The sequence below is a fragment of the Carassius gibelio genome, chromosome B23 (assembly GCF_023724105.1).
Source record: "Carassius gibelio isolate Cgi1373 ecotype wild population from Czech Republic chromosome B23, carGib1.2-hapl.c, whole genome shotgun sequence".
NCBI classification, from domain to species: domain Eukaryota; kingdom Metazoa; phylum Chordata; class Actinopteri; order Cypriniformes; family Cyprinidae; genus Carassius; species Carassius gibelio.
The window spans coordinates 14,393,327-14,405,679 of NC_068418.1; the positions used below are offsets into that span (position 1 = coordinate 14,393,327).

The window sequence follows — 12,353 nt, forward strand, 5'->3', positions numbered from 1 at the left end:
TTGTAGTCATAACAGTATATATGTACATTATAGTACAGAACTATTGGGAGAAGACAGTCAAACATATGATGTGAAACAAATATGTGATTCAGTGGTATGATATGAATCAAGGCTCAGGGTCAGCTAAAGCCACTGATCCAAACACAGACAGGATTACTCCACAGAAATGAACAGACACAGGAAGGATGATGCAGAGACAGAAAAGCCAATATGCACAACTTTAAAGGTGCAATATATAATGTTAAAACAAACATGAAATTCAGAAGTATGCATTAGAACCATAAACATGAAGACTGATATTATGTTTCACTGTAATATGTCCCACTGTTGCACTTTTTCTATATTCTCTATCGCCCCCTCCTGTACTACAAATGTAATACATAAAATAACCGAGGCTGTTTCTGCATATACAGACAGTAAATAAAACAAAACAGTAACGGTGGAATTTCATATCAAAGGTTTAATGTGTTCATATATGTCTTTTACACAATATAAAAAATATGATGTTAGGCACTACAGTGTTTAAATGTAACTACAGTTGAAAAGTTTGGGGTCGGTAAGATTTTTCTATTGTCTTTGAAGTCTGCACAGATCTATAAATCAGTAATATTGTGAAATAATATTAAAATTTTAAACAACTATTTTCTATTTTAATATTAAATGAACATTAAGTGTAAATTAAGTGAATTTTCAGCAGCCCTTCAGGATTCTTTGATGAAATATAATATAAATATAATATAAATCTTTTATGACATCCTAAATGTCTTTACTGTCACTTTCGTCAATTTAAAGCATCCTTGCTGAATTAAAGTGTTAATTTATTTTCCAGAAATCTTCCCACCCCAAACTTTTGAACAGTAGAACATGATTTTGGCCACTAGTCTACACAACAGTTGGTCTGCAGTTCATTTAGTACAGTGGTCAAATTGTGGTCCATTTTGATGACTGGCTTATTTTTTGTAAAAAAAAAAATAAAATAAAAAGGGCCTAACTAATATATAACAGAGAGCACCAACACTGAGTTAAGTAAAATTAATCAAATTAATAACTGACGGTTCAGTCATTGGATGTAAGCATTTTTTTCCATTTCTTAGCTAGCAAACAGTCAACAAACTGGTTGCTAGTTTCAATAAAATATGAACAAAGCAGCAGTTTTAAAAAAATGATGGGGAAAAAATTTAGTGGGGAAAAAGACGACTCAAGTCAGGAACAGTGAAAAGGACATCAAATTAGACTTAAGGTATCAGATGGTCCATATTTCAGCCTCCGACACCTGAAAAGTTTTGACAACCACTGATTTAGCAGGACGACAATAAGACCTACAGTAGCACTTTACTCTGAAGTTGGGTTGTAATGGAACTATATATGAATCACACAGGGGGTGATTGAGAAGATTGAAGTCTGATTTCAGGCTTTCGTCCGTTATTAACAGTTCCTACTGACAGTTGTTATAGCTCATGACTTTCATTCGGATATACTCTTTGACTTCTGTAACTTTTTTCTCCAGATCCGCCAGTTCATCCTGCTGCTGCTGCATTTTCTGCTCGTTCTTGTTGAATTTTCTCTCCAGTCCTTCAAAAAAGGGGGCACACAGAAAAACAAGAAGATGAGAAAAGATCTCATCTCAAAATATTCCCATTTGTTACAGTGTTTAATAACAAAAAGACAGTATAAAAAGAACATCAAATAACATTTTGCATAAAATGTCAGTGCTTTGCTTTAGTAAATGTTCAGTGCATTTAGAGACATACTTTTGAGGCTGTCTATGCCCGTAGTGGCTTTCTTCAGCAGTTCCTCTGCTTCTTTCTTCATCTCTCTGGCTCTCTGGCTAATGTTACCTTCTCCTGTCCCTCCCACAGAGTCCACCTTCTCTTTCAGCTCCTTATACCGATTCTCAGCATTTACCAATTCCTTTTAAACCCAAACATGCACAAAATAATATAATCAATAAATGTTAATGGAAGAAGCTCTAAAATATAGCTAGACACACACACACACACACACACACACACACCTCTTGAAGTCCAGTAGCCTCTTGAGTTGCATTGTCGGACAGGGCTTTGGCATCTTTTGCCATCTCCCTGTTCAGCTCCGTTTTATTCTTCAATAAATCCACTTCATGTGATAAATTGGCCAGTCGCATCATCACACTCATGAGGTTGCTGCCTAAATTTAAGAGTTTGTTGTCAAGCTGTTCAGGAAAAGAGACAGAAGCGGATCCATTCAAATCTTAAACTATGATTCAATATCATTTCAATAATGCTGCACACAATCATGAGAAAAATACAGTTTCCACAAAAGAATTGTAAGCAGCCAACTTTACCGTAGTAGTGATGTTCTGGGCATTCTTGAGGTTTTCCAAGGCTGTGGTCATTTCCTTCTCAGCTTTTTTAATGGCACTCTGAGAGGTTTCAAGTGCTTCTTTAGTTTTATTGATATTACCGCCCACCACTTCAGCTTGTGCCCTACGCAAACACAAAATCACACACACATCCAAAGTCATTTAATAAATGTGGGTTTCTGTGTAAAATAAGGAGCAATGTTTTCCCTCGCTTACTTTGCATCGTGAGCTCTCTTAAGCAGCTCCTTGACTTTGGCCAGCTGCTCTGAGGTGTGATTAAAGACCCCCTCCACGTCGGTGAGGTTGGCGATGTTAGCTTTGATCTGCTCGATGAGGTTGAGTATTACGGTCCTGTTGACTGGCAAGGAGATCGCCAAAACCTGCTGGGCCACTTTTTCAATGCTTTCTGGATCTGCTCCCTCCTCTGAATATATCAGTTGTAGTATTAAGAAAAAGGCTTTTTATTGTTTTCTTTTTTAAATGACAATTTATGATAATCATATATGATAAACATGTTAAAATGACAGTTCATGCACAAATAAAAATGTATAATTTACTCACCCTTGTATTAATATAACAATACTTAGGATCTCCTTTTTTTAAACTTTTGTTCCTCAGGCAAAGTAACAGCATTGGTCAATACATTTTCATTTTTGGCTGAACTATCCCCTAGACGCCTCTGCATTTCACACATCCCAAAAACAAAACCGAAAACGCAAATCACAACCACTTACCATTCAAAAAATCTTTAATCTTCTGAATGAAGTCTTTTAGCATCTTGTTGGAGTTCTCAAAGAGTTCTTTCTTGCCCTGGGCTTTATCAAGAGTGTCCTTCGCTTGAGTCTTCACAGTCTGGGTGAGTGTAGCAATGTCTCGGAGCTGAGAGTTAAGCAGAGACTGTTCAGGCTCTTACAAAAGCACACATGCACTGCACATGCTCAAACAGACACCCGTTTACCTTTCTAGCAATGGTTTGTAGCTCCTCGCTGGTCGTGGTCAGGTTCTTATGAACATCTTTAGCATTGTCCAGGGCCTTCAATGAGGCACCAACAGTTCCTTTACATTCTTTCCCTCCACACTTCAGCAGACCATCGCTATCACGGCACCCAGCTCCTCCACAGGGGCTATCTGGACAGCTACTATCAGCACTAGCATTGCCATGGCCCCCACATACCTTAAAAACATAAGAAAATCAAGAATGCGTCACTGATATAGATTCATGATGCTCCCTTCCAGGTCTCAAGCCAAAGATTTGACCAAAGTCTCTACCTTGTTGTTGAGGCGCTCGAGTTTTCGGTCGAGCTCATGAGTTTTTTCCTCCAGTTCAGACAAAGATTTCTTATTGGCGGTGACTGTGCGCATGAAGCTGTCCTTTCTTTCTTTCAGCAGAGCTTCGGTACGGTTACGTGTGTCTTCAGACTGTTCCACAGGACTCTGGGGTCCATATACGGAGGCATTACAGCGCTTCTCTGAATTCAATGACATCTGGTAGTACATGCGAACTTTTTCAAACTGCTCTGTAAAACAAAAACGACAAAAGACATGAACAGCTTAAATGTTTTTCACAAAAATGAATGGGTGAATGAAAAGGAGGTTTTCCTGATAATTTAAAGGATTGGGTTTAAAAACGTTAAAAGTGTCATTTGCAATCCATTGCACTTTTAGAATGTAACATATGTATGTGACATAGGAAAACAGGACAAACAACAAAAATACTTTTATTTATTGATTGGATGGTGAAAAGTAGATTTTACATATGAAAATGCAATGCATTAGTTTGTTTGCTAAATAATATTTAAATAGTTATTTGGCTAATAGTTCATATTTTATATTCCAAATACCTTTTAGAAAAGTTGTTATTTTTTTTATATATTTTGATTAAAAGATCACAAACTAATCAAGTAATAGAGCATTATTTTTATTGGGTTAATTGTGGATGTTGAATTCAATAAATGTCATATGTCTATATTTTTTAACTAAATACTACTTTACCTTTCAATCCAGCATCGTGGTATGTCTCCAGCTCTCTGCGCAGTCGGTGAAGTGTATTGTTCAAGTCCTTCAGTTCTTTCTCCATTGCAGTTAGGTTTCGTTTCAGAGCATTGTCAAGGTCTGCCGTCGCATTCAGCTCCCGACTCACACCCATGAGACGCCCATCAGTCAAAGCTATCTCCGCTCTGAAAATATGTCCATTTATATGGAAAATGTTTTTCTGTGAAAGTCCAGAATTATACTAGCAAAGTGCCAACGCAACTAACAATTTATGTTTGGTGCATAATAAAATAGTTTGCAAAATAATGCATAGTTTAAATTTAACTACAAGATTGATAATATAATGTAGCCTTTGTTAATATAGGTGACACAAATGATTTTTAGGCCCTGTCTGCCGGCTTTACTAAAGTAATAATACATTTCCACTGCAAACATTACCTCAAGTCATCAATGGCTTGGCTTATTAGGTTATAGATTCCCTCTCTGTCTCCATCTCGAATCAGGTCTTGAATCTGTGCGAGCTTCTTCTCTAGTTCACGTATACGGCTATCGTTGACTCCGGGAACCACACCCTCTTCCAGGAACATGGCAATGACATCCTTAATGTGGGTCAGATCTCTGCTGATCTGGCACACAGCATCATCCCATAGCTGGAAGCAGGGATGACAGGGAACACACTTGGGGAAGTTTCCGGTAAAGCCACGGGAGCACTCTTCACAGCGACGTCCTGAAGCTTCCTTCTTACACAGACACGCTCCTGTTACACGGTCACACTGAGCCATCTCGGACCCCAGAGGGTTGCAGTCACACTCTGATCAGAGGGAGATGAAGGAATAATGATATGACACAGAGAAGAAACAGGAGGAAGTGTACTGTATGTGCTCTACTCACCTTCACAATGCACTCTGGGATCACCCCAGTGAAACGCCTCACATTCACTGCACTGTCGCCCTCCAAACCCTGGCTGACAATGACACTGGCCACTGAACTACAAGTATAGAGGCAGAAGAAGAAAATTAATATGCCATAAAACCATTCAAATCCAGTCCCTGTTCAGAAAACAAAAAATGAGACTAATTAATTTTTTTTTTTTAAATGTATCTGAAGCATCTTTGATCGTAATATACTGTAAGTCTAAAATGTCTGATACATCTGTTTGAGGTAATACATTTTTAGGTTACTATTCTAATTTGTCTTTTTAATTTTAGATTTAAAAATGTAAATGTTTTTACTTATGCAAGAAACACTATCATTCAAAAGTTTGGTCTATCTTATGCTCATCAATGATACGTTTATTTGATTGAAAACAGCAAAAATAATAATATTATTAAATATTATTACAATAAAAAAAAATCTAGTTAAAAAGTAATTTATTCCTGTGATGTCAAAGCTGAATTTTCTGCATCCATTATTACTAAAAAAAAAATGTTTCATTGTGATAGGAAATAATTCTAATATGCTGATTTGGTGCTCAATAAACTTTTTCTATTATTATCTATAATAGGCTGCTTAATATTCCTGTGGAAACTGTGACCAGATTTTTTGATTTTCAAGAATATCTGAAGAACAGAAAGTTAAAAAGAGCAGCATTTATTTGAAATAGAAATATTTAATAACACATCCTTGCTAAATAATTTTTTAAATATATTTAAAAATCTGTTGTAGCATGTATATTGGCAATTAAAATTTTTTTTATTCCAAAGTACATAATACATTTATCATTTTTTATTTTTGTTATGTCCCCTTGTTTTGTACTTTATTGCATATTTTTTATTGTCTTGTACTATTATCGTATTGTATATTCTTTATATTTATTGTCTCTGTTATTTATTGTCTGTTCCTCTTCTACCCTGTCATTCTCGTGAGGAGATAACAAATATAATTTCAATCTTAGTTGCATTTAATGTTTTTGCATGTTTATGCATAACAATAAACAGTTGCCACGTACATTTCATCACATTTGGGGGTTTGTCTACCACTTTTGTAATGTATAGTCATGTCTGCTCGTGCCATTTTACCTCAACCTATGTGTTTATTATTATATATTGTTTTATGTTGATGTTTCAGTCTTGAGAGCCTAACCCTGATAACATACAAATGTAATGATGAAGAAAGATACTGCATGCCACAGGACATACCATGTTGCAGTGGGTACCAAGGGAATTTGGTTGGGCACATTCGCAGGGTTCACATCCAAAGTCTGAGCCAAAGTTCCAGTGGTTGGGGGCGCAATTGTCACAGTTATGGCCAATGACGTTTGGCTTGCAGGGGCATTGGCCAGTCCGTTTATCACAGTGACACACTTCATCAGTACAGTAACCATCTACAGTGCCTGCAGTTACACAAGTACAGCCTGCAGGATGAGACAGAGTGCAGAATTACACATAAATGCATTAATTGTCTTCCAATTAATTGTAAATGCAATTACATTTTGAAGAATTAGAGTCACTTTACTTACGCCTACAGTCCTGAGTGAGTGCATTTCCATAATAACCTGGTTTACACTCGGAACATGAGTGGCCGTCTGTGTTATACAGGCACCTGAGGCATTGGCCGGTTCGTGGGTCACATGACTCTGGGTCCTGGGGGTCAATGTTCCTGTTGCACTGACACGGCTGGCACGTCCCTCCAGGCTGCTCAGGAACCCCATAGTACCCAGGGGCACAGCGATCACAGCGAGGACCTGAGAGAGAACACTGTCAGTAAACCTAGTTAATGAGAATTATAAACTATTGATTTTGAGACACTATTTTACCTGCATATCCTTCACCACACTGGCAGAGGATCTGGTTGGAGGCATATTCCATGTGACAGGAAGCTCCATTGGAGTGTCCGCTGTCAGGGTGTCCCGGACATGGACAGGGGCGACAGTGCTCGCCTGAACCCAATATTGGGTTACCATAAAAACCGTTTACACACCTAAAGTAAGAAAGGATAGAATAATAGATACATGTCTTTAGAGAATAATATCTTATTCATTTTATTTCTAATTAATTACTTTAATTAATACCACATATGAATTATTATTTATTTATTATTATTTTGTTAAAAGGGTCATATAATGCGATATAAATTTTTTCCTTTCTCTTTGGAGTGTTACAAGCTCTTGGTCCATAAAGAAGATCTGTAAAGTTGCAGAGACTAAAGTCTCAAATCCAAAGAGATATTATTTATAAAAGTTAAAAGTGGCAATGTGGCAATGTTCATGTAAAGAAAGAAGGCTTAATTTTTATTCTCTCTGTTGCTGCCGGAGCCATGTCGTGGAGTCGCAGTTCACAGATGGGATCACAGTTTGGTGAGTAGGGATGGGTATCGTTAAGGTTTTAACGGTATTACTACTCTTACCGATACTGCTTAACGGTCCGGTACTTTAACGGTATTCTTATCGGTACTTTGTGTTGTGTGTGTGTGTTTTTTTTAAGAACAAGTTGAGAACAGAATTAACATTTCTTTATTTGTTTTATGTAAAATTAATAATGGGCTTGTCTTGGACCAGAGGTGTTAGGAGGAGTTGGTTGGTTCATAGTAGCTGCAGCTTAAATATATATATATATATATATATAATAAAAAGGTTGCAAAATGTGGCAATTGGCTATTTTGTAAACTAACTTGAGGTGCTGTGCATTTAAGTTAGCCAAATAAATGTTTACATATACATACCGATTTTACCTATTTGTAATTTTAAAAACAAGTAGAAAATATGTTGATTTCATTCTCATTTTTTCCAAAAGAAATCAACAGAATTTCTACGTAAGGTTAGCAAACCACTGAGATTTTACATTTATTTTAAATGACGTGAACAACGTGATTCAAAATGATTTTAGCATACATACCTGACGTAGATGGGGCAACAACCAGAGACGAGCTAGCTAGGCAGTCGATACACATAATGCACTTTTGAAAGATGCTTTGACAGATTGCTTGTGTTTCCGCCCTTAGATGCAAATATTGTTTTGCACTTATGACAACGAGGGTTGTCAGCATTAACTGTAGTGAAGTATAACTACAGTTTGGAAAGTTTTGCTCTCTCCGCCATCGTCACTCTTTGTATTAAGTGGAAGTTTTCGTACTGTTATGCTCGTTCTTGTTGCGTGTGTGTGTGACTGACAGCCTCTGCGGCGCGCATGCGAGTTCTTGCAGATCTCACAGACAAACGTCTTTATACGATCGCACATTAGAAATGTTTAGTAAGATAAAATGTGCACGATAACATTAAGCAAATCTCTTCGCCATCGTCACTCTTTATTATTAAGCAGGAGTTTACGTACAGTTAATGCATGTGCTTGCGCTCGTTGTGGTGTGTGTGTGTGTGTGTGTGTATGTGTGACTGACAGCCAGCCTCCGCGGCGCGCATGAGAGTTCACGCAGATCTCACAGACAAGTGTCTTAATACGAATCGCACATTAGAAATGTTTGCCGAGATTAAATGTGCACGACAACATTATTAAGCAAAAATACATAGTACATTATTTTTTTCTTCCAGTACCGAAAGCAGAACCGGTACCGTCAGATCTTACTGATACTACGGTCTTTCATAATTTAGCCCCGGGGGCCAGTTTAATACCGGGTTTCGGTACCCATCCCTATTGGTGAGGGGCGTAACATTTTCATCAAACACTTGAGGTATTCAACCAATCACAACGCACTGGATAGCTGGCTAATCAGAGCATACCTCGCTTTTTAAAAAAGATGAGCTTTGTAAAAATGGCTGGGTTTCATAAAGCGGGGCATAAGAGGCATAAGAGGAGAAACAATACAATGTACAGTATGTTTTTTTAACCTTAAACCCCTTAAACACATTTCATTACACCAAATGCTATTACACCAACCAAGTTTCAACTAAATTATTCAAATATTTTGGCTTTTAATTTTTTGTCTTTAAAGGGGGGGTGAAATGCTATTTCATGCATACTGAGTTTTTTACACTGTTAAAGAGTTGGATTCCCATGCTAAACATGGACAAAGTTTCAAAAATTAAGTTGTACGTTTGAAGGAGTATTTCTGTTCCAAAAATACTCCTTCCGGTTTGTCACAAGTTTCGGAAAGTTTTTTTCGAGTATGGCTCTGCGTGACGTTAGATGGAGCGGAATTTCCTTATATGGGTCCTAGGGCACTTCTCCCGGAAGAGCGCGCGCTCCCGTATAGCACACCACTGAGACCACAACAGACTTCACTGATCAGAGTGAGAGCGTCGCGAAATGTCACAAAAGGAGTGTGTTTTTGGTTGAAGAAAACCCTGCACAGATTACCTAAAGAGAAACAGCATTAAGGGACCAGTGGATGGAATTTATTTTTACAGAGCATCAACGGAGTTGTGTAAGTGTTTGTGTTTGTTCCCCTGCATTTCGAAGATGCTTGTTTTACAAACAATGCCCAGTTTGACGACGGATTTGCACATCGTTTATTTCTTAAGGATAATGCAGTCCCAACGAAAAAGGGTCACGATTGTGTGTTGGAACCACATGAGGTGAGTAAAACTGCTTCAAATATCTCTGTGTTGTTAACTTAGCTGTCGGCGTGTAAGCACGTCAAGTAAACAACATGCGATGTTGCCATCAAACTGCACTTCCCACATGTACAGCTTAAAAAAAAAAAAAAAAAAAAAGACGACAAAGTGGAACTTAGTCATTTTCCAAAACCGCTAAGAAAATATATACAGTTTCAGTACATACCACATAGAGACGCTGTTGTTGCTGCTGCTCTTGTTAAATTTCAGCCTCTGGATCTGATTCTGGATCATAAATATACGCTGAATCTGACTGCTAGCCATGGTTTGTTTTGGTTGATTTTGTCCTCACCTAATGTCACAGCTTCCAAACGCTATCAAAGCAAAAGCCTACTGGCGCTCGTGATTCTTTAGCTCCGCCCACACGTCATGCCTACAGACGCTCGTGTTTTTCCGGGAAAAATCGGTACAGACTATCTTTCTCTTATGAATATAATAAAACTAAAGACTTTTTGGAGTTATGAAGGATGCAGTACTACTCTATAGGTACTCAAGATTAACAGGATATTGAGTGAAAACGAGCATTTCACCCCCCCTTTAAAAGATTCAGAAATCTTTTTCAGTTTTAGAAAGTCTCTTACAGTACATATGCTCACCAAGGCTGCAATTATTTAATAAGAAAAATACAGTAAAACAGTAATATTATGAAATGTTGTGATTTTAATATTAAAATAACTATTATCTATATGAATATGTTTATTATGTGTATTAAAATAATTTATTTCTGTGGCAAAGCTGAATTTTCTACATTGGACCATTATTCCAGTCTTCAGTGTCACATGACCCTTTCAGAAAGCATTCTAATATGCTGATTTGCTGCTCAATAAAATTGCTTTAATAATTTGTCATATTTGATATAAAGATTGTGACAGCTTTACCCTCCTTTGCATGGCATGCATCACTTTTAAAATCAGTGACTCAAATGTAATTAGTTAACACTGATTTAGTCAGTGTATTGTCCTCATTATACAGTCTCTCACCTCTCACACAACTGTCCAGCTGTGTAGTCTGTGCACTCATAACAGGCACCCGTTTCAGGGTCACAGCTCTCCGCATGGCCGTTACACTGGCACTGTCTACAGTTTGGAAATCCCCACTGACCCGGCTGGCATTCAGAGCACTGGCGGCCAGTCGCCCCATGCTGACACGGACACTGGCCCGTCACAGGGTCACACTGATGCCCTACAGAGCCCTGAGAGTGGCAGTCACATACTGATGCGGGCAGAGAAAAGGGAGTTAGGACCAATGAGAAATATGTCAAATTTATTTAAAATCTAAACGACATTTGTGAAAAAATAGACAGTTACCATATTAAAAAAACAAATATGGCATTATTAATTTAAATATCAGTTAAAATATTTCTCCTCGGACTCTTACCAGAGCAGCCATTTGACCCAAATCCGTATGTCCCCGGCGCACACTGATCACATTTACGGCCAATAACATTGGGTTTACAGTGACACTGACCTCCGACTTTATCACACTCGGCACTCAGTGAACCCTGAGGGTTACACTGACATGCTGCAGAAATAAAAGGTTCATACTGTTATCAAGCCATTCACAGGAATCTAAACAACAGCATGAGATTGATCTGAATAAAAAATAAAATGATGTGCTGTGATGTGACTGTTGTTCTGACAGGACGTCGTGGAGGGATCTCCAGCTTTGACCTCATCACTGTGTGACTCACCCAGGGCACCGTTATGCATGATTGCAGAGATGCTGCAGATGAGAGTAGTGCACAGCTCGGCCAGCGCAGGCATCGGCAAGGTCATGAAGGAATCCAAACACATGTACAACTCCATCTCCTGACGTCGACGCTCATCTGCGGTGTCGTCACCCTTGAAGCCTGGGAGTTCATCATACCTGGGTATTAGTACAAGCTGTGGGGAGAGAGAGAGAGAGAGAGAGAGAGAGAGAGAGAGAGAAAGAGTAAGCATTTGTCATTATTAGATGTACAGAAGTCTCAACTATTATGTCAATGCACCAGCAGGGGGCAGTGATTGTTTTAACTGTGGTTAGGGAATTGCAACACATGCTTTCCTTGCATTAAAAAGGTATAGTTCACCCAAAAATGTAAATTCTGTCAATAATTACTCATTATTTAGTTATGGGCATCATTAAAATATTACAATTGAACCACTGATGTCACATGGACTGTTTTGAACCTAGGAGAATACTTTTTGTGACAAAAAAAAGCAAAAAAACAAAAAAAGAAATAGCAACATTTAATACATTTTTGAATGAAGAATTGTTTTCTTTCCACACAAAAAGGAATCCCATAGCTCAATAACATTAGAATTGAACCACTGATGTCACATGGACTATTTTAACGATGTCCTTACTACCTTTCTAGGCCTCGAACATGGTAGGACCCTTGCTGTCTAGTATGCAGAGTCAGAAAGCTCTCGGATTTCATCAAAAATATCTTTATTAATGAATGAAGGGCTTGGAACAACATGAGAGTGTGTAATTAATGACAATTTTCTTTGTTGGGTGAACTATGCCTTTAAG

The 12,353-nt window shown here is 38.0% G+C and overlaps 1 protein-coding gene across 1 annotated transcript in view; it reads right to left on the reverse strand.

Annotated features, from left to right (window-relative positions):
• Positions 1-203: 203 nt before the first annotated feature.
• The window catches only part of LOC128011786 (laminin subunit beta-1-like), a 41,530-nt gene continuing 29,380 nt past the window's right edge, over positions 204-12,353 (reverse strand). The window contains exons 19-35 of the mRNA XM_052594504.1: positions 11,530-11,722; positions 11,217-11,360; positions 10,820-11,051; positions 7,089-7,252; positions 6,792-7,016; positions 6,472-6,686; positions 5,225-5,321; positions 4,772-5,144; positions 4,334-4,518; positions 3,611-3,858; positions 3,300-3,515; positions 3,076-3,220; positions 2,558-2,765; positions 2,324-2,465; positions 2,015-2,191; positions 1,752-1,911; positions 204-1,572 (exon numbers count right to left, since the gene is read on the reverse strand). Coding sequence (XP_052450464.1) covers positions 1,436-1,572; positions 1,752-1,911; positions 2,015-2,191; positions 2,324-2,465; positions 2,558-2,765; positions 3,076-3,220; positions 3,300-3,515; positions 3,611-3,858; positions 4,334-4,518; positions 4,772-5,144; positions 5,225-5,321; positions 6,472-6,686; positions 6,792-7,016; positions 7,089-7,252; positions 10,820-11,051; positions 11,217-11,360; positions 11,530-11,722 — 3,261 coding nt within the window. The 3' untranslated portion in view covers positions 204-1,435. The remainder of the gene's footprint in view (positions 1,573-1,751; positions 1,912-2,014; positions 2,192-2,323; positions 2,466-2,557; positions 2,766-3,075; positions 3,221-3,299; positions 3,516-3,610; positions 3,859-4,333; positions 4,519-4,771; positions 5,145-5,224; positions 5,322-6,471; positions 6,687-6,791; positions 7,017-7,088; positions 7,253-10,819; positions 11,052-11,216; positions 11,361-11,529; positions 11,723-12,353) is intronic.